This window comes from Leuciscus leuciscus (genome assembly GCF_965113295.1).
Source record: "Leuciscus leuciscus genome assembly, chromosome: 4".
Taxonomy (NCBI): Eukaryota; Metazoa; Chordata; class Actinopteri; order Cypriniformes; family Leuciscidae; genus Leuciscus; species Leuciscus leuciscus.
The window spans coordinates 41,892,156-41,914,129 of record NC_138728.1 but is presented as its reverse complement, the minus strand read 5'-3'; the positions used below and the strand labels follow the sequence as shown (position 1 = coordinate 41,914,129).

The 21,974-nt window shown below is 40.3% G+C and overlaps 1 protein-coding gene across 1 annotated transcript in view; it reads right to left on the bottom strand.

Moving 5' to 3' along the window:
* Positions 1-21,974, bottom strand: part of LOC309496138 (uncharacterized protein) — a 41,167-nt gene that overhangs the window by 5,487 nt on the left and 13,706 nt on the right. The window contains exons 3-4 of the mRNA XM_082166156.1: positions 20,211-20,252; positions 19,944-19,985 (exon numbers count right to left, since the gene is read on the bottom strand). Coding sequence (XP_082022282.1) covers positions 19,944-19,985; positions 20,211-20,252 — 84 coding nt within the window. The remainder of the gene's footprint in view (positions 1-19,943; positions 19,986-20,210; positions 20,253-21,974) is intronic.

Below are 21,974 nucleotides of genomic sequence, written 5' to 3'. Positions count from 1 at the left end.
ACGCGTTGTACGTGATCATCCACATGCCACTGAGATGATTACATGGAGTGATAGTTGTGTGCCTCAGAACAGAAATTCTTTCATAGCCTTTGCTATGGCAGATTTCCTGACAAGGCATCCTCAAATTAAAAAGATAACAATGAAATACTCTACTCCAGGCCACCTGCAGTGCAGGAGGTAGACAATATGCACAGCCATATTGAAAAGGCAATGGCATTGTCTGAATTCTTTTCACCACTGTCTTTCTTGCGCGTTTTACTGAAGGTGAACAGGAACAACCCATATGAAATCATACAGATGAAGAATATAGATTTCTATGACTTTCAGGCATGTTCCAAGCTGTTTCAGTACAAACAGGTTCCATTTTCTGAATTGTCACAGCTTGTGTTTGATCAGTGTCCATATACTCTTCATATGTAGAACCGCAGAAGACAGACATTTAACCTTTCCTGTTTTTAGGCTCGCAGGAAATGTTCTTAATATCTGCAGTAAAGTGAAATATCTTGGTCATCTGATTACAGATCAGCTTACAGATGACGATGACATTAATCGTCAGTGCCGTATGCTGTATGTGCGGGCAAATGTTCTGGTACGCAAATTTGGATGCTGCACTGCTGGAGTCAAGTTGACCCTATTTAAAGCATACTGTTCGCTTTTGTACACTGCACATCTGTGGCTGAACTATAAAAAAGCAAGTCTTCAGAAATTGCAAGTAGCATTCAATGACGCTCTGAGGATGTTACTAAAAAAGCCCAGATCAACTTGTGCGAGTGAGTTGTTTGTGAGCACCAGAGTCGACACACTGCAGTCTGTTCTGCGAAAAGCGATGTTCAGGTTCATTTGTCGGCTGAATGATTCTGTAAATCAAGTTGTTGTGGTGCTGGTGAATGTTAGGTACAGTGCCACACGCTGCATGTCTCAGTTTTGGGAACACTGGTATAAGTGTCTTTTAAAAACGAGTCATTTGTAACTGTGTTGTGTATTTCGTGATGTTTTTTCTTTTGTATCTGTATTATCTTTTTTATTATTTTTTACTTTTTATGGATGGACCATGAGTCTGAAATAAAAGATACTACTACTACTACTACTACTACATTACACAAAATCACATGCAGAGCCAAGAGTTGAAGTAGACATAAGAGGACCAAGCAAACACACGAGAAACCTGGCACCTACATCCATCTTACCCAAACCAAGGGTACTCTCCAAACAGAGCATCATCTCAGAGGCGAAGATGAGTGACATTAAGTCCATGTTTAAATTCACTAGCAGATAGAGAGTATTATAAGTCTGTGTTTTAAAAAATTAGTCACAGAGAGTATTATAGTTCTGTGTTTTAAAAAATGAGTCATAGAGAGTATAATAAGTCTGTGTTTTAAAAAATGAGTCAAAGAGAGTATAAGTCTGTGTTTTAAAAAATGAGTCATAGAGAGTATAATAAGTCTGTGTTTTAAAAAATTTGTCAGAGAGTATAATAAGTCTGTTTTAAAAAAATGAGTCACAGAGAGTATAATAAGTAGGGTTGGGTACCGAAACCCGGTTCCAATAGGGAACCGGTTCCGACGTAAACGGTGGTAACCAGACCGAATAAGAACGAAACTTTCGGTGCCTGATTTCGGTGCCTGACTTTTTTCACCGCCCCCTATAAAACATCTCGCGGCACGAATGATCCAATAACTAAACATCTCCAGTTAACCAGCAGAGCATTCATTTCGTTCGTTTGTTAAATAAGAGACTAACCAGCAGAGCATTCATTTCGTTCGTTTGTTAAATAAGAGACGATCTAGCGCTGAAAATTATTTTCTCTTGTGGCTCGCGCACACCGCACTCGTCTCGGACGCGCGCTTCAATACGTTGCAGAGATCGATCTATTTATGAGGCGCCGTCTATATGAGTAACGTTATGTGCTTGGAGAGTTTGTGTGTGCGTGCTCGCGTCTCAGATGAGTATGTGCGCGAGTTTGTGTGTGTGTGTGTGCTCGCGTCTCAGATGAGCATGTGCGCGAGTTTGTGTGTGTGTGTGTGTGCTCGCGTCTCAGATGAGTATGTGCGCGAGTTTATGTGTGTGTGTGTGTGTGTGTGTGCGTGCTCGCGTCTCAGATGAGTATGTGCGCGGTTTGTGTGTGTGTGTGCGTGAGCGACTTTAGATGTGACGTTGTGCATTTCATATAGTTGGAGCCAAGGGCGTAGGTTTGGCCTCAGCTTTGGTGGGGCCAAACACAACAAATCCATTATTATTATCTATTATTATTATTATTATTATCCATGATTACAGTATTCCATTAATACTAAAATTGTATCTACTATTCTATATCAAATTCTATTGATATATTCTATTCTTAAATATTACATTCTTAGGCTACACTCACTCACAAATACATTACATAAATAGAATGTAGAAACGAAAAATGTCTCAGATCCACTGTTTATGTTGACTGCAAGATTCTAAGTTAAGGTCAGCTAATTAACATTCAGTGACTTGCTAACGTAGCATTCTATCATGATAGCGTGACTTCTATGAGTCTATCAGTGCTGCACAGCCTAATCAATACTCTTAACCTTAGTTGAAAGATTGCTGCTGCTAGGTTTAACTGTAACAACATGGTAACACATACTATCACCAATCAATACTATTTTCCACAGTAGAATCTGCATTTGAAAGCCTGGTCAGTCACTACTACTGCTAGTTTATTTGTGTGGCTAGTTATTTTGCCTACTTACACTCTGCTTTATGAAAAAGCTTCGTATGTCCCTTCTTCTTGGGTGGCATAGCTGATCTATCTACAAAGTACAAAAAGTGGCAAAAAACGGAATATTAAAATGTTTTACTCTGGCCTTTGTATGTGGCAGAGAGACAGCCCTGGTAACTTACCGTCGGCGTCGTCGACGCGCGCGTGCGCGCGCAGGCACTTGGTGTTTTAAGCCCCCAACGGCGCCTTCCAGGCAGCGAGGGGATGGGTAGGTTTAAGGTTGAGGGTAGGGTTAGCTGCCTCTAAGGAGCCATTGGGGGCTTAAAACACCATCGAGCCGCGCGCGCGCACACACACACACACACACACACACACACACACACACACACCACCCGCTCGCTGCCAGTGCAAGCACAAAAGTAGTCCCGGCCCGCGCGTGTAGCCTGTCAGATACACCGCCGCCAATCAAATTACGGCGTTTCTTGTACTGTCGTTGTTTTGGCCGTTGGAATCGATCCAAATAACAGCGCAAAGATCCAAATAGCAGTTCAAAGGAGCTTGCTAAATATTGCTGGGGACAAATTTGTCATCTCAAAATATTGATTGGGACTAGTACCTAGCGTCCCCCCCTAAACCTACGCCCATGGTTGGAGCATTCAGCAGTATACATGCATGTGTGGCTACTTAGTATATGTGTATGCAAGCGTTTTATGTGTGCGTGAATTAAGTTCGATTTAAGCCCTAGATGGCGCCTCATATCTATTCGTTCTGGTGAAATCACAACATATAATGCACACAAAGTGTCCCTGCTTGATATACAACCACTGATGAGCATTATCGGTTTAAAAAAACTACGCATGCGGATTAGAACCCAAAACCTCTGACATTCTTGACTAAAGTTCAAATTCAGCTGCAGTGTTCCTCTTCGGGTAAGTCTAGTATTTTAATGCCAACTGCAAATATTGCATATCAAGTATGAAGTATATCAAGTATATTTATATGAGGCTATACTTTGTGTGTTAAATATTTCTGCTCAGTGTCAGATATTTCTCTGTTTTGTAAAAGTCTATAATATATAATATGTAATATAATTGATATATAATATATATATATATAATATATATAAATAATATTAGAAGACAACATTTTTATCTTAACTTAAGTGTTTTCGGCTACATCAGCACAATTTTTAATTTAATCAGAAATCAGAAAATCTTTTTCAGAAAACACACAGATATAATTTTTTTGATAAAGTGTGTGCAGTTTCGTTTTCTTAAGTACCGCTTTAAGAACCGTTTAAGCACCGGAACCGTTTGAAAAATACAGAGTAGGTACTGGTATCGGATAAAACCCAACCAATACCCAACCCTAATAATAAGTCTGTTTTAAAAAATGAGTCAGAGAGTATAATAAGTCTGTTTTAAAAAACGAGTCAGAGTATAAAAAGTCTGTGTTTTAAAAAATGAGTCATAAGCCCCTTTCACACAGAGATTCCGGAAAATACACGGATAAAGTGACCCGGGATTTGACCCGGGTTCGTTTGATTTTGGTTCATTCACACTGCCAGTGATTTTCCGGAATCAGAGAGTGCGTTCACACACAACCCGTAAAAATGCCGTAAAGACACGTGACATCGATGTGACTTGTAATCTCAGCAGCGTCTTAAGTTTGCTTATGAGCTGCGATCTCTCTCTCGGGAAACCACGCTTGTGCATTTTTTTCTCTGATTCGATCATAAAATTGCGCTTTACGTACCGTTTCACAGCTGGCGAACGATCCCGGCTTCAGCGTCATCACTACGACACGGCATTATTACGGCTTTTGTTCACACAGCGCACGTTCTGGGACTGAACACGGCAATGTTACTAGGTCCCGACCCGGCATCGATCCCGGCATAAATCCCGGGTCGAGTTTGCGTTCACACAGAAGGCGCTCTGGCAATTTGCCGGCAATTTCCCGGGTTCAAAGCGCTGTGTGAAAGGGGCTAGAGAGAGTATAATAAGTCTGTGTTTTAAAAAATGAGTCATAGAGAGTATAATAAGTCTGTGTTTTAAAAAATGAGTCAGAGAGTATAATAGTTCTGTGTTTTAAAATAATAGTCTGACATTTTTTGTGATTATACATATATAGTCAGTGAATCATTTTTCAATGATTATTAAACTTTATGAATTAATTTGCTGAAGCAGGTCTGTTTTCTTGCAGTTTTTAAAGTCTTAAAATGTCTTAATTTTTACAATATATTAAGCCTTAAAGGTCAAATTGTCAACAATTTAACTGATGGGGTCTTAATTACAACAATAAACGTTAGCATGTTATTTCAGCCACTGATGTCTAGAGAGAAAGCCATTTTACCTGGCCCACTTTAGGTGGAATAATTTTGATATTGTATATTTAGAATACATTTAGGGTCCCTGTTATTTTCATGTTTGAAAGAAACTTGTTCCCCATATAAATGTTCCTATATGTAATGCAAAAACTTTGAAGCTCAATATCTCAAAACTGCTCAGAACGCAGATAGAACCTTATAATTCCAAGGGGACGATATATTGCTCTTGCATTCCTTCTTGTGGCTAAGGGCGTTTTTCCACTGGGTTCGTTTGCTGCGGTCCGAACCCGAGTGCGCTAGTTCCCGGCGCCCCCCGCAGCGTTGGTCTGGTTTCACACTCAATTAGTTGTATCGAACCCAGGTGCGTTTGCAGTGATCTTACGTCATCGCAAACGCACACGGAAAACGCATGGAGAATACAACTCGACTGAGCATAGCTGTAATTTGTCTGTTTTTTTGGTGCTATTATGCACAACATAGTGAGAGACAACTACGTTTATGTTCATAACATGGTGTAATTCAGCACATATCCAGGGGACGCCGTGTTTCTGCTGCTCGCAGAAGATTTTTTTTTATTTATGGTTTGTTTTATGTATGGTTTGTATGTATGGTTATTGTATGGTTTGTTCTTCCCAAATTTGAATGAGGCACCTCACCTCTTCAGTGTCCCACAACGTTCCCCTGCCACTCATGGTTGTCGTGTGTGAGGAAACAATGATATCGACAGTGATACGCATGCGCGGGATACTATACTTCCTGAACAAGCGCGCACCCGAGTCCGTGTTGCTTGCACATTAACGCGAACCGCGCCACGGTTCGGGAGCAACCGAGCTCAGACCACCTCCTCCAGGTAGTCCCGGGTTCGGTACTCTAGTGCGCACCCGGGTCCGATGACAGCTTTCACATTAGCGATTTTTCATGCGAACCGTGCCCCGGTCCGCACTAAACTGCCAGTGTGAAAGCGCCCTTAGTGACACACCTGAATGAATGGCTCATTAAGTATGCAGCCCCATTATGCGGGGGCATTGTCTCCTCAGGTGTGAACCACTTAATATGTATGATCGTTTACGCCTACTCGCGTATTGCCTTTCCAAACAGAAAGTGTCTTGCAAAATTTAAATCAATGTATTGTTTTATTGAAATGATTAGGCAGGATGATTTTCAGATCATTTTGAAGAAAAAACTCTAGGCGACGACATGCATTATTCAGAAGTCTTGTGGACACATATTTAGTATGTGTTTTGTGGCCTTATTTCAGAATTTATATTTTATATTTTTTTATATTTTATATTAAATATATTTTTTTTTCAATAACCATGCATAAACATTATTCTCTCAAAAATTCAAACATGTACATTTATGTTGCTCACATATTATGTTAGCCCTATTTGTGCTATATAGAGTGAATTTACACCTTTGCCATTAACATGTTTATAAATAACTGAAAAAAACACAAATGTAAGAGCATGTCAGAACATCCCAAGGGCCCCAAAAACACCTCAGACCCCAGAGGGTTAAAGTATATGTACATACATACATACATACATACATACACACACACACACACACATACATGTCTATATTACTAACAGGGGACTATCGCTCTACACTGGCCAAGAGGGGACTAGTGTTTCTGGTCATTTTGAAGAAACAAAAATGACATACAAAATTTTCTTTTAAGCTCTTTTTTCATAATATAACTTCAAATATGCATTTTTTTTATTTAAAAAAAAAACATGCCAAGTGGGGACCTGAAACTCTGAACGATCTCTACCTATACAAGTGGGGACTCGATAGCCTGTAATGGAGCTGTGTGTGTGTGTGTGTGTGTGAACAGTGAAGTGAACTGGCAGTGAAGTCTGTCTTCATTATGTAACTATATATATATATATATATATAACTCATCAGTTATCAAAAATAAATTTTTTTTTTTTTTTTTTAGGAAAGACCATTTAAATCTACAACAGGGTAAAAAATACAGACGGCCCGACGGCAACAGTTCAAAAACAGAGGCGAGAACATCCTCTTAACATTCATAATATTATTTTTCTTATTTAACGCTCTCTCTTCATAGATACTTTCTATGCTTGGTTATGCAGTCCCTAACAATTACTTACTTGTTACTACTTTTCTTAATAATTTCTTCTGTACCTCAGTAGCAGTTCCATACCAACAAATAATACAGAATATCATAACACTTTCAATGAAAGCACTATAAAACATCAGAAGCTTTATGTTGTGGATATTACAGCAAAGTTATTGCTTTAAGAAATTCATTCTCTGTTGTGGCCTATTAATTAAAACATAATTTCTACTCTAAAAAATCAATAGACATGTCATTTTTTTCTGTTTCCTTTGTTTCTAGGATGTTGATGTACAGAGATATTCAGTGTTTGAAATATTGCTAAATTTAAATGCAACCAAACATATGTCGCTCGTTACCATCCAACAGTGGACCCTTCTTTAAGATCTAATTCAAAACTTTTGAGTTGACTTGCTGCATCTGGTCATTTTGAAGAAACAAAAATGAAATACACAATTTTCTTTTAAGGTCTTTTTTCATAATATAACTTCAAATATGCAAAAAATTATAATATTTTAAACATGCCAAGATGGAATATCAACTCTGAATGATCTCTACCTATACAAGTGGGGACTCACAATAGCCTGCAATGGAACTGTGTGTGTGTGAACAGTTAAGTCTGTCTTTATTTTGTAACTATAGTACAGACAAAATAAAGACAGACTTAATTGAATTGAATTGCTTGAGGAAAGACCATTTAAATCTACAACGGGGTAAAAAATACAGACGGCCCGGCAGCAACAGTTCAAAAGCAGAGGCGAGAAAATATCCTCTTATCATTCATAATTTCTTTTTTTTACTTTCTATGCTTGGTTATGCAGTCCCTAACAATTTACTTGCCATTGTTATGTGTCATTGCACACACACATACATGTCTATATTACTAACAGACCAATGTCGCTCTACACTGGCCGAGTGGGGACTTGGCTGCAATGGAGCTGTGTGTGTGTGTGAACAGTGAAGTGAACTGGCAGTGAAGTCTGCCTTCATTATGTAACTATATATATATAGTATATTATATAGTATATTATATATTACGCCTTTTATCATTCATAATATAATTTTTCTTATTTAACGCTTATTTTCTCTCATCATAGATACTTTCTATGCTTGGTTATGCAGTCCCTTTAGGGTTTATAGGATTAATCAAACAGAAATAGCTCTTTAACCCCCTGAGGTCTACGGTATCGCCGGCGATACCAGCTCGCTTTTTTTTTATTAGTGTAAAAGAAACTCATAAATACTCTGTTGACTTTGATTTTCCATAGGAGTTTCATACATCAATCGATTCTGTTAAATGTGTATTATTTTTGTGTATACTCACAATAAAAACAAAGTGTTGTGCTTTTTGCCAAATAAAGAAAAATAAACACGAAGCGAGTTCTGCCTTCTCTCTGCCAGTGAAGTCCATTCTGAAACGCGTCCGAAAATTAACAATAACTCAGCGAATACTCAGTCAAACAGACATACAGACAGACAGGCATGAAGCTTGAATTCTCTTCTTTTAAATGAAGTCATTTATATAAAAAAACAATTATTCTCATCTTGTGAAATCTGTATTAAAAGAGAGCGATTCCAGTCGAGCTCATCTCATCTCATTACGTTATAATCGGCCCCGCCCACGGAGAGCGCGCGCTATTCAAACGCAAATGGCTGAGGCAATCCTGTGAACGCCCCCATCAGCTCGAGAAAACACACACGTTTATTTAGATCATTGTTTACACCGTCTTGCAGCGCTGTGAGGAATAATACTAATCGAAAATGTCCCTCAGAAGTGCGGGTATATCGAGGAGCGAGCTGAGGAATACAAGTAAGTTTTTTCCTTCTCACGTGAATTTCTTCACGTGGGTTTCTGTTTATGAATGAATAAACGGCATGAATGCGCGCTGTTTACCACAGCTGGCAAAGACAGTTTAAATTTAAATCGCGTGTGTGAATGAATGATGATGTTTTAGCAAACTGTATTGCTATACTGAGATAAGTAAACATCGACTGAATGTTGAAATAAAATGTAGGCTATTTGTATAAGCAACGTATTAAACTGCAAATTAACAATATGCCCTAATATTTCATGAAAACAACGTTACAGTCAGACGAAATATGAAAGACAACATTTTGTTTAGTAGATTTGGGTACAGTTTTTACTGTAGAATATACTGCCACATCAAATAAGCTTTTGTTTAGCCATTCCATTTCTATATATAAAATACGATTTTTGTCAAAAATAAAGTCATCAACTAAGATGTTAGCTGTTCCAATGTTGGTTATATTCAAACTAATGAATACATAGATAAAATGTAGGGCCTATAATCATTTTTTTTTACAAAGAAAGAGTACACTTGAAATATTGTTGAAATTGTAATTATTGTTGTAATTGTAACCATTTTAATAAAATAGCAAAACATATTTACAAGATAGATGTAAGCAAAATCTTAAATGGTCAATATAAGTCTTCTTCTAAATATATCTTTTGTCCTTTCATTGTGGCTCAGTCAGTGTCACACCTGAGTGAATGGCTCATCATTATGCAGAGTGGGTGTATTCTAAGGTGTAAACCACTCCTCGTTCACGCCCCCTCGCATATTGGCTTTCCAAGCAAAACCTGTTTTACATCAATTTAAATCAATGTATGGTTTTATGTGAACGATAAAGCAAGACTATTTTCACATAATTTTGAAGAAAAAACTATAGGCGACGACATCCATAAGTCAAAAGTCTTATTGCCACATATTTAGTATGTGTTTTGTGGTCTTATTTCAAAATTTTTAATTTTTAGTTTTTTCGATAACCACGCATAAACATTATTCTCTCAAAAATGAAAACATGTACATACATGTGGCTCACATATTATTGTAGTCCTGTTTGTGCTATATAGAGTGAATTTACACCTTTGCCATTAATATGTTTATAAGCAACTGAAAAAAGCACAAATGTCAGGGCATGTCAGAACACCCCCAGGGCCCAAAAAAACGCTCAGACTCCAGAGGGTTAAGGTAACGATTTCAGGTCACTATAGTGACCTATATTTAGTATAGCGTAAAGCATACTTTATACAGTGAATAATGATTTTATTAATCAAAATGAACTTCGCGTCCCCAGTTGGATGGAAAAGAACGATACTTGTTTGGCTGCTTTGTACATTTCTTGCCATCACAAACACACTGTAAAGATTTTGGAGGTCAATCTCAAAATGTTATGTAGACTTGCTGCACTGAACATTTTTAGTTGGTTCAGTTGAAATATATGAAGTAGGGATGTTCATTTAACATTTTGTTTTCTGACTGAAAGCTGATGCTTGTTAACCAGTCATCATCGATTACTGACATGATTTGAAGGTTAGATTATAATTAAATGGAATTAGAATTGATAATAGTCTGTGACCAATTCAAAAACCTCACAAATGTAGATTTACACGTGCAAATAGCAGCATAAACAACAGAACATGAGGATTCACACACCGTCACATCAAGCACCCGCAGTGCTTCTGTGAACACAGTAAACCAGAATAAAAGTGTATATATAACTGTATATATAATAAATAGGCCAACTTAAATGAACAATTAACAAAACTAAAGTGCAATAAATAATGGACACTTTAGGGTCTGTTTACACGACATCATTTTCAATTTTCACCTGAAAATGCAAGCTTTTGAAAACGATGCCTTTATCATCTGCATGTAAACAACATAAACATGAATTTGTGAAATTGGTATGTCATTCCAACCCGGTCACACTAAATGTGTCTCTATAGCATGCGTTGTGTTTATTGTGCAATTTATACGCGAAAAGGAGTTTATGTGTGCATATGATATACATGGGTGGGTTTAGGGTAGGTTTAGTAATGGTGTGTAATTTGTAATATGTATTATATGTTTGGTTAGGATTAGTGTTGTAGGGTGCGTGACGTGTGTATTCACCTTATTTTCCACGAGGGTGATGCCATTACGTTTGTTTTGTCGTATTACTTCCGGCTGAGAGGGATCTCAACTTCCGTCTGAAAGGACGCTAGTTTCTAGACGTAATTCTATAGTTCTAACGGTAAAATATGTCAAGTATTATATGCTCAGTTAGGGGTTGCCATAACAATTGGATTAAGAGGATAGAACAATTTAACCAACAGTGTTACGAACACAATGTAAAGCGATCGGAATGTTGTGGTGTACTTTACGATTTACACCCACCACTACTGGATGTGCCGTGTCAGTTTAGCGGAAGTCGGATGACAAAATGCGGAAGCGCAAAGTATTAAAAGTGGGCGGGGCGGAATAAGGTGAATTACACGCAATAAAGTGCTATCATATGCATGTATTAAATGCATGAATAAGCCTTTTCGCATCTGACAGGGATAAAGAAGGTCGAATTCTGGCAATATTTTTGAGATGGAAAAATGCAGATTTTGAAACCATTTTGATATGGGCATCAAATGACAAATGCGGATCAAAGATAACACCTAGATTTCTCACTTGTGATGCTGGAGACAATAATTCAGAATCAGAAAACAGACTTAAACAGTTATGTTTGTGCAAATCTGTCAGCATACCAAAAAGTAACAGTTCCATATTTGATTTGTTAAGCTTAAGATAGTTGTCATGCATCCATACCTTTATTTCTTCCAGACATACGGTAAGAGCTGTAATTGCGAGATTTGGATCAGGGAGTGTGCTAACATAGATCTGCGTGTCATCAGCATAACAATGAAAAACCCTGTACCGTACTTTCTAATAATGTCACCAAGCGGCAACATATAGATGCAGAACAAAGTAGGTCCTAGTACTGACCCCTGCGGGACGCCCTGCTGTAATAATGTTACCTCCGATTTGTTCTTCCCCAAATAAATATACTGCAAAGAGATGCCAGAGTTGCCTAACAAAACACGCAACCTGTCAAGGAGGATGATATGACATATAGTGTCAAAAGCAGCGCTAAAGTCTAGCAGAACCAAAATGCTGTAAGCACCCATTTCAGCAGAAACAAGAAGGTAATTTGTGACCCATACAAGAGCAGTCTCCGTGCTGTGTCCAGATCTGTATACAGACTGGAACGGTTCCAATAAGTTGTTATTGGATAGATAATGCTGTAACTAGCCAACAATAACTCGTTCGAGGACTTTTGGCACAAAAGGCAGGTTCGCAATAGGCCTATTCATGGATTTCATCAGGTCCCTTTCCACAGGTGTATTAATCAAGCACAATGCAGTCTGCATTCATAATCTAGGTGCTTGATTTTATACACCTGTGGAAAGGGACCTGATGAAACCCATGAATAGTTAGATAAGTTGTCAACATCACAACCAGTTTTTTTTTTAGAACTGGTGTGATAGTAGACATCTTAAGGGCTGAAAGAACCTGGTTGGTGGCTCACATTACTCCAATTCTAAGAGATCTTCACTGGCTGCCTATTCAGTATAGAATTAATTTTAAAATTATGAATGGTTATGAAACAACCTGCCCTAATGGCTCGTTTCCACTGTGGTACAGTACAGTACGGTACGGTTCGGGTTGGTAAACCATGAATCGGCTAGCGTTTCCACTGCCAACAGTACCCTTACTTGATAGGCGTGGTGTAGTCTATGCCGGAAAGAAGCGATCGACGTCATTTTCACGCGAAGAAGAAAGCGACATAAACAACAATGGATGACATACAGCAGATCTTGTTCTTGCTTCTCGGCATGTTTGCCACAAGAAGCCAAGCGCAGACATTAGGCGTTTCTCAATAGCAAGTACGCAAAGTTCGGACTTGCCAAGTCCAGCTCAGGAGAATGACTCCCGAGGACGCGAATCCGGTAATCCTGCTAATGGAACAGCGCGTTCTTCAAAGCGTCAGTCAGCTCGCTCTGCTACTCCGGTTATCTCTGTATGTATATTTTAGGCAACAATAAAACAAAATATGTTATAAAACACCACACTGCCTCTTTACGTTTTCAATTAAAGAAATCTTTAACATTATAGCCACACAAATGTGGTTCAGGCAACGCGTATTGATTATATTCACTGCATGTAACGTTAGCCTATTTATAACAAAAAAATAACAAAAAACAAATTAACCCCCTGAGGTCTACGGTATCGCCGGCGATACCAGCTCACTTTTTTTTTATTAGTGTAAAAGAAACTCATAAATACTCTGTTGACTTTGATTTTCCATAGGAGTTTCATACATCAATCGATTCTGTTAAATGTGTATTATTTTTGTGTATACTCACAATAAAAACAAAGTGTTGTGCTTTTAGCCAAATAAAGAAAAATAAACACGAAGCGAGTTCTGCCTTCTCTCTGCCAGTGAAGTCCATTCTGAAATGCGTCCGAAAATTAACAATAACTCAGCGAATACTCAGTCAAACAGACATACAGACAGACAGGCATGAAGCTTGAATTCTCTTCTTTTAAATGAAGTAATTTATATAAAAAAAAATTATTCTCATCTTGTGAAATCTGTATTAAAAGAGAGCGATTCCAGTCGAGCTCATCTCATCTCATTACGTTATAATCGGCCCCGCCCACGGAGAGCGCGCGCTATTCAAACGCAAATGGCTGAGGCAATCCTGTGAACGCCCCCATCAGCTCGAGAAAACACACAAGTTTATTTAGATCATTACTTGTTTACACCGTCTTGCAGCGCTGTGAGGAATAATACTAATGGAAAATGTCCCTCAGAAGTGCGGGTATATCGAGGAGCGAGCTGAGGAATACAAGTACGTTTTTTCCTTCTCACGTGAATTTCTTCACGTGGGTTTCTGTTTATGAATGAATAAACGGCAGAGATGCGCGCTGTTTACCACAGCTGGCAAAGACAGTTTAAATTTAAATCGCGTGTGTGAATGAATGATGATGTTTTAGCAAACTGTATTGCTATACTGAGATAAGTAAACATCGACTGAATGTTGAAATAAAATGTAGGCTATTTGTATAAGCAACGTATTAAACTGCAAATTAACAATATGCCCTAATATTTCATGAAAACAACGTTACAGTCAGACGAAATATGAAAGACAACATTTTGTTGACCAGATTTGGGTACAGTTTTTACTGTAGAATATACTGCCACATCAAATAAGCTTTTGTTTAGCCATTTCTATATATAAAATACTATTTTTGTCAAAAATAAAGTCATCAACTAAGATGTTAGCTGTTCCAATGTTGGTTATATTCAAACTAATGAATACATAGATAAAATGTAGGGCCTATAATCATTTTTTTTTACAAAGAAAGAGTACACTTGAAATATTGTTGAAATTGTAATTATTGTTGTAATTGTAACCATTTTAATAAAATAGCAAAACATATTTACAAGATAGATGTAAGCAAAATCTTAAATGGTCAATATAAGTCTTCTTCTAAATATATCTATTGTCCTTGCATTGTGGCTCAGTCAGTGTCACACCTGAATGAATGGCTAATTATGCAGAGTGGGTGGGACATTGTATTCTAAGGTGTAAACCACTCCTCGTTCACGCCCCCTCGCATATTGGCTTTCCAAGCAAAACCTGTTTTACATCAATTTAAATCAATGTATGGTTTTATGTGAACGATAAAGCAAGACTATTTTCACGTAATTTTGAAGAAAAAACTATAGGCGACGACATCCAATAGTCAAAAGTCTTATTGCCACATATTTAGTATGTGTTTTGTGGTCTTATTTCAAAATTTTTAATTTTTAGTTTTTTCGATAACCACGCATAAACATTATTCTCTCAAAAATGAAAACATGTACATACATGTGGCTCACATATTATTGTAGTCCTGTTTGTGCTATATAGAGTGAATTTACACCTTTGCCATTAATATGTTTATAAGCAACTGAAAAAAGCACAAATGTCAGAGCATGTCAGAACACCCCCAGGGCCCAAAAAAACGCTCAGACTCCAGAGGGTTAACACAACCCTCCCTCTTTTCGCTTAAATTAAAAAAAATATTAAACTTATTAATATGGTTCAGGCAATATGTGCATTTGTACTCTGATCATCTTCACTGTAATACAATAAAAAATTACAAAACTAAACAATGGGCCCTATTTTAACGATCTGAAATGCAAGTATCAAGTGCGAAACGCAAGTAACTTTGTGGGCGGGTCTTGGGCGCTGTTGCTATTATACAGGCGGTATAAATGACTCTTGCGCCCAACGCAAATCTAAAATGGGTTGGTCTGAAGTAGCTTCATTACTCATAGGTGTGGTTTGGGCGTAACGTGAAATAAAGCGACATCAGAGCGAGATCTCACATTCCCTTTAAGAGCAGGCGCGCTTGTTCTATGGTGGATTGATATTATAACGGCGGATTTGCCAGACCGGTTCACAGGCGAGGAGACCGACATTCTCGTCAGGGCCGTAAAACACAGATAAGTGACATTGGGGATGGAGAAACACACCCAAATTAACTGCGGTTAAATTGTTTTCTAAACAGAATTGTTTTCTAAACCTGCAAAATAGCACGAGGGAACGTTTGCGCCGGAACACGCCTTCTCTTTTCACTGAACTGCCCCCGGGGAGCGCAAGTGTATTTCCTAGTTTACCGACGTGCGTCTGTGGAGGGAAAAGTCTGCTGTGCGCGGGTGCAAAATAGGGAATACGATGCAAAATACGCATCGGTGTACAAAGTCTATTGCGCTGGGTGCAAGATAGGGCCCCCTGTCTCTTTTTGTTAAATTTCAGTTTTATCAATAATAGCCATTATAAAAGTATAAGTAAAAAGTACAAGAAGCTATCAATAAGAAATAAAGCAAACAATTCAGTCAGACATACAAAGTCAGTGCTCTAGTCTAAACTTCAAAAGCATGGAAAGAGAAAGAAGGGAAGTGCGGAGGAGATATTTTGACGAGAGGAGGGAGAGGAGTGGAATAAGAGAAGAGGTGGGAAGGAGATATCTTGATGAAAGAAGAGGAGTGGAAGAAGAGAAGAGGCGGGAAGGAGATATGTGGACGAAAGGAGGGAGAGGAGTGGAAGAGGAGAAGGGAGAAGGGGGAGGAGAGAGACAAATGCCGAAAGGGGATGGACAAACATTCAGGGGGAAGGGAGGAGAATGATGTGGATGAACGAAGAGAAGGATGGAGGGATGTTGGTGGAAGGAGGGGAAGAAGAAGAGAGTCGGAGACGGAAAGGAGGTGGAGAAGGAGGAACATGGGTAACGGAGGAGGGGCTAGAAATGCTGGAGGAAGGAGACAGGAGTATGGAGGAAGGAGACAGAGGGTCGGGAATGAAGGAAGGAGACAAGCGGATGGGACCAGGAAGGAGGGGGATCCAGAGTTCAGGAGCTCGGTTCGAGCATTCCACTCTTTTCTTAAATTATTCCACTATACCGTGGAAGAAGAGGGCTGGGAGGGCCCGCCTGGAAGACTGGCTAAATTGGCAGCCCAGGCTAAGAAGGTTCAGCCGGCCTTTCAATCGGTAAGAACGGAGTGTAGGCTCCAGGATAACACGAACAAGTGGTTGCAAAATGGCTTAATGATACTGGAAGAACATTACCAGGGGGCCTTAAGAAGGGCAAGCAGGGAGGTGGTCAGCAGCCCGAAGGTGGATTGGAAAGAGGCCTGGCAAGTGGCGGTCAAGTGGACCCGCAGGAGATATAGGAGGATGAGAGAGGAGACGGTACAGCGGGCTTGGAGATTAGTGAGAACCCTCATGTCCCGGAGAAAGTCTGAGGAAGAGGCAGGGGAGGAGACAAGTAGGGACCTCGGAGCTGGGCCCGAGCCCCTGCAAGAACAGGACCAACGGGGACAGGAAAAGGAACAACAGGGACAGGAACAAGGACAGGAGGTAATGGTTGCGGTCCCCATGGAGGTGGACCAACCTCTGGGGGCGGCAGCCCCAATAGCAACTGCAGTAGAGGATGGAACAGGGAAGAGACAGATCCCTTTTGGAGTTGGCCCAAGAATACCGAGAGCCAAGAAAGGGTTGGGCCCGAGAACGAGCAAGGCAGGGGTGACCCTGCCGGCCCAGACTCCACTTCAGCCCCAGGGGCGAAGGTCGGAGGGGAGCCCTCAAGTTATAGAGGTTGAGGAAGGGACCTTGGAGTGGCTCTTTGTGGAGGAAGGGTCAGGAAACCAAGGAAGGCCACCAGTTCCTCAGAGGGCGGAAGTGGAGAAGAAAGAGAGACCCCCGGAATCTGAACGGGAAGAGGTTCCACGTTGGAGTATCCACATCAACCATGAGGGTAAGGGGAACGCCAAGAAATGGTCTCTAGCCCCGGTTAATCCGATCTTACTTGTGGGGGGTTCGAACCTGAGCCGGCTGCCAAGAACGGAGGCATGGGATTTGGAGGTTCACAGCTTTCCGGGAGCCACAATCGTAGATGGCTATACAATCCTTAAGCATAGGACCAAGGCGACAGGAGTGACGGAACAGGTAGTCCTTGCGTTCGGGTTGAACAATCGGGGTAATAGCAACACAACAGCTTTGGGGAAGATCCTGGGAAGACTAATCGAAGCGGCCAAGGGGATATTTCCGGGGCAAAAATGTATGTCCCCCTGATCAATTTTGATCAAGCTCTGCCGGGGAACCAGAAAGCTAATTTGAGAGCCCTCAATAAAGTCATTTTTGAGTTAGGATGCAGCATTCCTCTTCTCCCAGAAAAGGAATTCAGGGTGGGAGAAGACAAGCTGCACTGGACGTCAGCGACGGCACGGGCGATCCTACGCCACTGGCAGCGCAATTTAAACGTTTAAAGGGGCCGTTCCGCCAGGGCCCCGAGCATAATTTTGAGGTTTCAAAAAATTCAAAGAATGAAAAAGGGCATTCTGTAATTAATTTGTCCCAGAGTTTTCAATTGACATCGGCACAGGTTAGCCTATTGGACAGGGGTTTATCCTTTATCCCTTCCCACTTAATGAAGAAGGCTGAGGGGGGGTCTTTTCTGGCGGATTTGGGTCAATTTCATGCCAAAGTACAGAGAGCAGTGTTTTTTGGCCCGAGGGAGGAGAGAGATGTTCAAATTCAGCCTTTTTGTGAGAGATCGGGCTGGGTGCCCCGGCCCCAGCAGTTACCAGGGGAAGTATGGGACTTTTTTGACAGAAATGTGGAGGGGGTCCAGATAGCCTTATCAGGAGCACGGACTCCGAAACAGAATTTGCCCCTGGAAGAGATCAAAGCTCTAGGGGAGTTGATCTCCAGGCGTGATATTGTTATTAAACCAGCAGACAAGGGGAGCACAGTGGTCATTATGGATAGGGCGCGTTATGTACAGGAAGGACAAAGACAGTTGACTGACAGTTCTTTTTATTCTAAGTTAACGGCCCCCATTTTTATGGAATCAGTGCCTCGTATTGAAGGGATAGTGGATACTTTGGAGAGGACAGGCTTTATTTGTAGATGACAAGCAAATTACCTACTGGGAGAAATTACACCTGAAACTGATTTTACGAGCGAAAGGAATGTCCTGAGAGCTGCGACTCTCACTTAAACTCTTGCAGAGGAAGAGAAATAAAAACCCTGTTAATCCTATATATATTCTATATATAACCACTTGATAAATGTGTAAACATGTATCTAATTTTTCCCATCTCATGATTTTCCCTTTTATGTGGTGTTTGTATTCTTGTAAACTCAATTGGGTTAATGTTTCAGACTTTGCATATTATGGTTAACCAACATTATATGTGTGGCATTTTTGGTCTCTATAAACTCCAATCTTCATCCCCGTTTTGTTAATTTACATTACATTCTGCTAACTTTGTGACGCATTAGTATTATAAGCATCTTAAAGATTCTTGTGTTAAACATCCAATCAAATTGCATGTTCAAAGGGACAATGGGTCGTAAAAATTTCCCTCCAAAGGGAAATCTTCTCATTGGCTCACACAGCTCCAGAGGTTGTGCCATCTTCACGCTTTAAAGTCACTGATCAGCTTTTAGCTCTCTCTCACCCTCTTAGTCCCTTTCTGAAATGCTGACGTGAAGATGATGCTGAACTAGAAGCCTCTAAGGACCCACCAAGCTTGTGCCAGGCTGCGGCCTTGTCTTTCCATTCACCAAAGATACTCTGAAAACCACTGGTTCTCTCTCATCAAGACCACATCAGCAAAGACCAACTGGAGCCTCAACAAATTGCATCAGGACATTTTAATTCAAATGGGCGAGACATGCAAGTATCAAACTAAGTCTCATTATTTGATACATTAAGTATCCTTACCCCTTTAAAGAAGGGCGTTTTAGAACTAAACTGATGGTTTGCTCAAGGCTGTTGATCTGCTGACAAACAATGATTTCAAACAATGCTATAATTTCTTGCTTTCCTGTATTCTGCTTCAGCTTTCTTTCCCTTGGTAAACTGTATGCATGTATGTGTGTGTATGTTAGAGTAGTTTAAGTGTTTAGACTAGTTAATAAAATCTTGTTTATGTCACACGTAAAGTTGTCCTTGTCTCAAGCTCATAACTGGAGTCACTAATCATTTAGATCTTGGTTACTGCTCTTAGTAGTATTGTAAATTAAGAAAGACATTTCCCATGCCCCGGAAATGTACATTTCTTAGAGTTAATAAACAATTGATCCTGAGTGTTCATGGGACAAATAGGTTCATTGATTGTAATATTAATTTATGACAGTAAATTCATTATATTAACTAATCCAAATATTCATAATCAATTATAACCAGTTATTATTGATTATTAATATTTCATATAGAGCTAATTTGCTACATAACGAAGGGTTACTTGGGAGAGCAGTACGTATCCAGCCCCCCTGGGTCCACTTGGACAGCACGCAGGGAAGGTGACCTGGGGCGAACAGGTCTTAAATGGTGCCCAATCTTCTATGGGTGGTTAGCACCTTCCATGCAACAGCAAATCTTGCAAACAACATACTTACACACTGATTGTGGTATCGTCTTCGGTTATGGTAGAGGGACGGGATCTCTTACCTGGAAGCTCCAATTCAGGAGTCAACACTGCCAGCGGTTGTCCTGTAATGGGATGATGCCGGTTTGGTTAGTCTTGGCTTTTAGGGTGAGGAACTGGTAGAAGCTTGATGCTCCGCATCCGCCAGTCTCAACACCCGCACCATTGTGAGTTTTCTTTTGACCAGGGGAAGAGCTTGGGAAGTTATTTCGATGGGGAACGTCTTCTGAAGTTAGAGGGCGGGCAATGGAGTTAGGACCAATGTTTTTGCCGTATTCGGGTTATCTTACCTGGTAGTTCCGATTCAGTAGTCAGCACTGCTAGTGGTTGTCCTGAAAGGGAATAGAAAAGAATGGTTAATGTCAGGATAATTATCTACAGAGGGTCATAGACTGGTTTAGTGTCAGGAGGATTATCAGTATCGGTAATATCCTGTAACCAGAACCCAACCACAGTGTCTAGGTGGATCTGGTCTAGGTCGATTAGCAATTGGTCATGAGACACTCGTCCTGGACTGATCATCCAGGATAGGCCGCCTCAGAGGAGGGTGTCTAGTGTTTAAAGAGTCGAAACACCCAAGGAGCCTGAGGTACACTACTGACGAGAGTGTCTTGAACATTTCCCTCTCACACAATTTTGAGGGAATAGGAGATTTGAGTTGGTATCAAGAGAGGATCTAACCATAGTGGATAGAATTCGGTTTTCGCCTTATCAATTTAGATCTAGGCCTTCACCTACTCCTGCCCTAACCCTAACCAGAGTAACCTTGTGGTTGGTACACCGAGTCAGTGAATAGACTGGTTGGGTTTTGCTTTATCCATTTAGATTTAAGCTTGCACCTACTTTTGCTTTAAACCTAACCAAGGGTAACCCTGAGGTTGGTATACCGAGTCAATAGACTTGTTGGGTTTTCGCTTTATCCATTTAGATTTAAGGTTAACCCTTCGGATCGAGCGGGGCCCTTGTCCAAGTGTAATGGGGTCCATACCCGATCCAATGGTGGAATCACAAAAGCACCGTGATTGGATACCCACAGGGGAAACAGGTCTTTCCCACTATAGTCCCGAAGTTTTAACCCGACAAGGTAGTCAGACAGGCGTCGGCCAGTGCTTTTCCTCAGTCCCGGAACCCTTTTGAAAAACCAGGAGGGGGAAGGGCTGTTGTAATATCCTCAAAAAACCTAACCCGTCACCGCTAGGGGCAGCTGCCACTCGACCCGTCACCGTTATATGCGCCTGCCTCAGGACCCATCACGGATATAATGTATGCGTCTGCCTCGGGACCTTACACAATATATAAGGTGTTTTTTAAACAAAATGCAGCGCGTATCCCCTGTAGCTAGCGGGCAAGAACGGTACGCACAGTAGGTCAATATTCACTATTAACTGGCTGCAATGGCGGAGCAGGGCTACAGATGTTCCTGGCTCCAGTGTCAGCGAAAAATGAAGTCCCTTTAATCTAAGTAAAAGGAGGTGAAAGATCACAATAATAAAAGTGGTAATGGGCTAATTACATTCCCGTTCAACCACCAGATGGATAACATTTTAGGGGACAAGCCCAGCGTCACACCAAGAAATGTTTTGGACAGTTCCCGCAAAGAAGAGTCAGGGGATGGGGAGGACACCGATATTCCTGCAGGTCAAGTCAAGTCATCTTCATTTATATAGCGCTTTTAACAATGTAGATTGTTCCAAAGTGGCTTTACATTGATAATAGGAAATTAAAGTAACAGAGATTGTTTTGGCTTTATAGCAGCTCGAGAAAAAAGTTATTGTCCAGCTAAAGTTAGTTTTCATTGATTTGCTTCCGTCACAACGATCATTGGTTATTAACTTTGGGGTCGCTAACACAACACCATTTTAACAGAAAACTCTTAAGTTCTTTCTGCGCAAACTTCAAAAACGCGAACCTGTGAGAACGCTGATGCCGTGCACATGCACATTACGAGTTCACTATTACGCAGGTGTGTAGTCCTTCCCTACAATTCAACCCTCAACAAACTACTTGTCTGGCTTTAAAATTTATAATACAGAATTTTTATCGCTTCTGCGTAG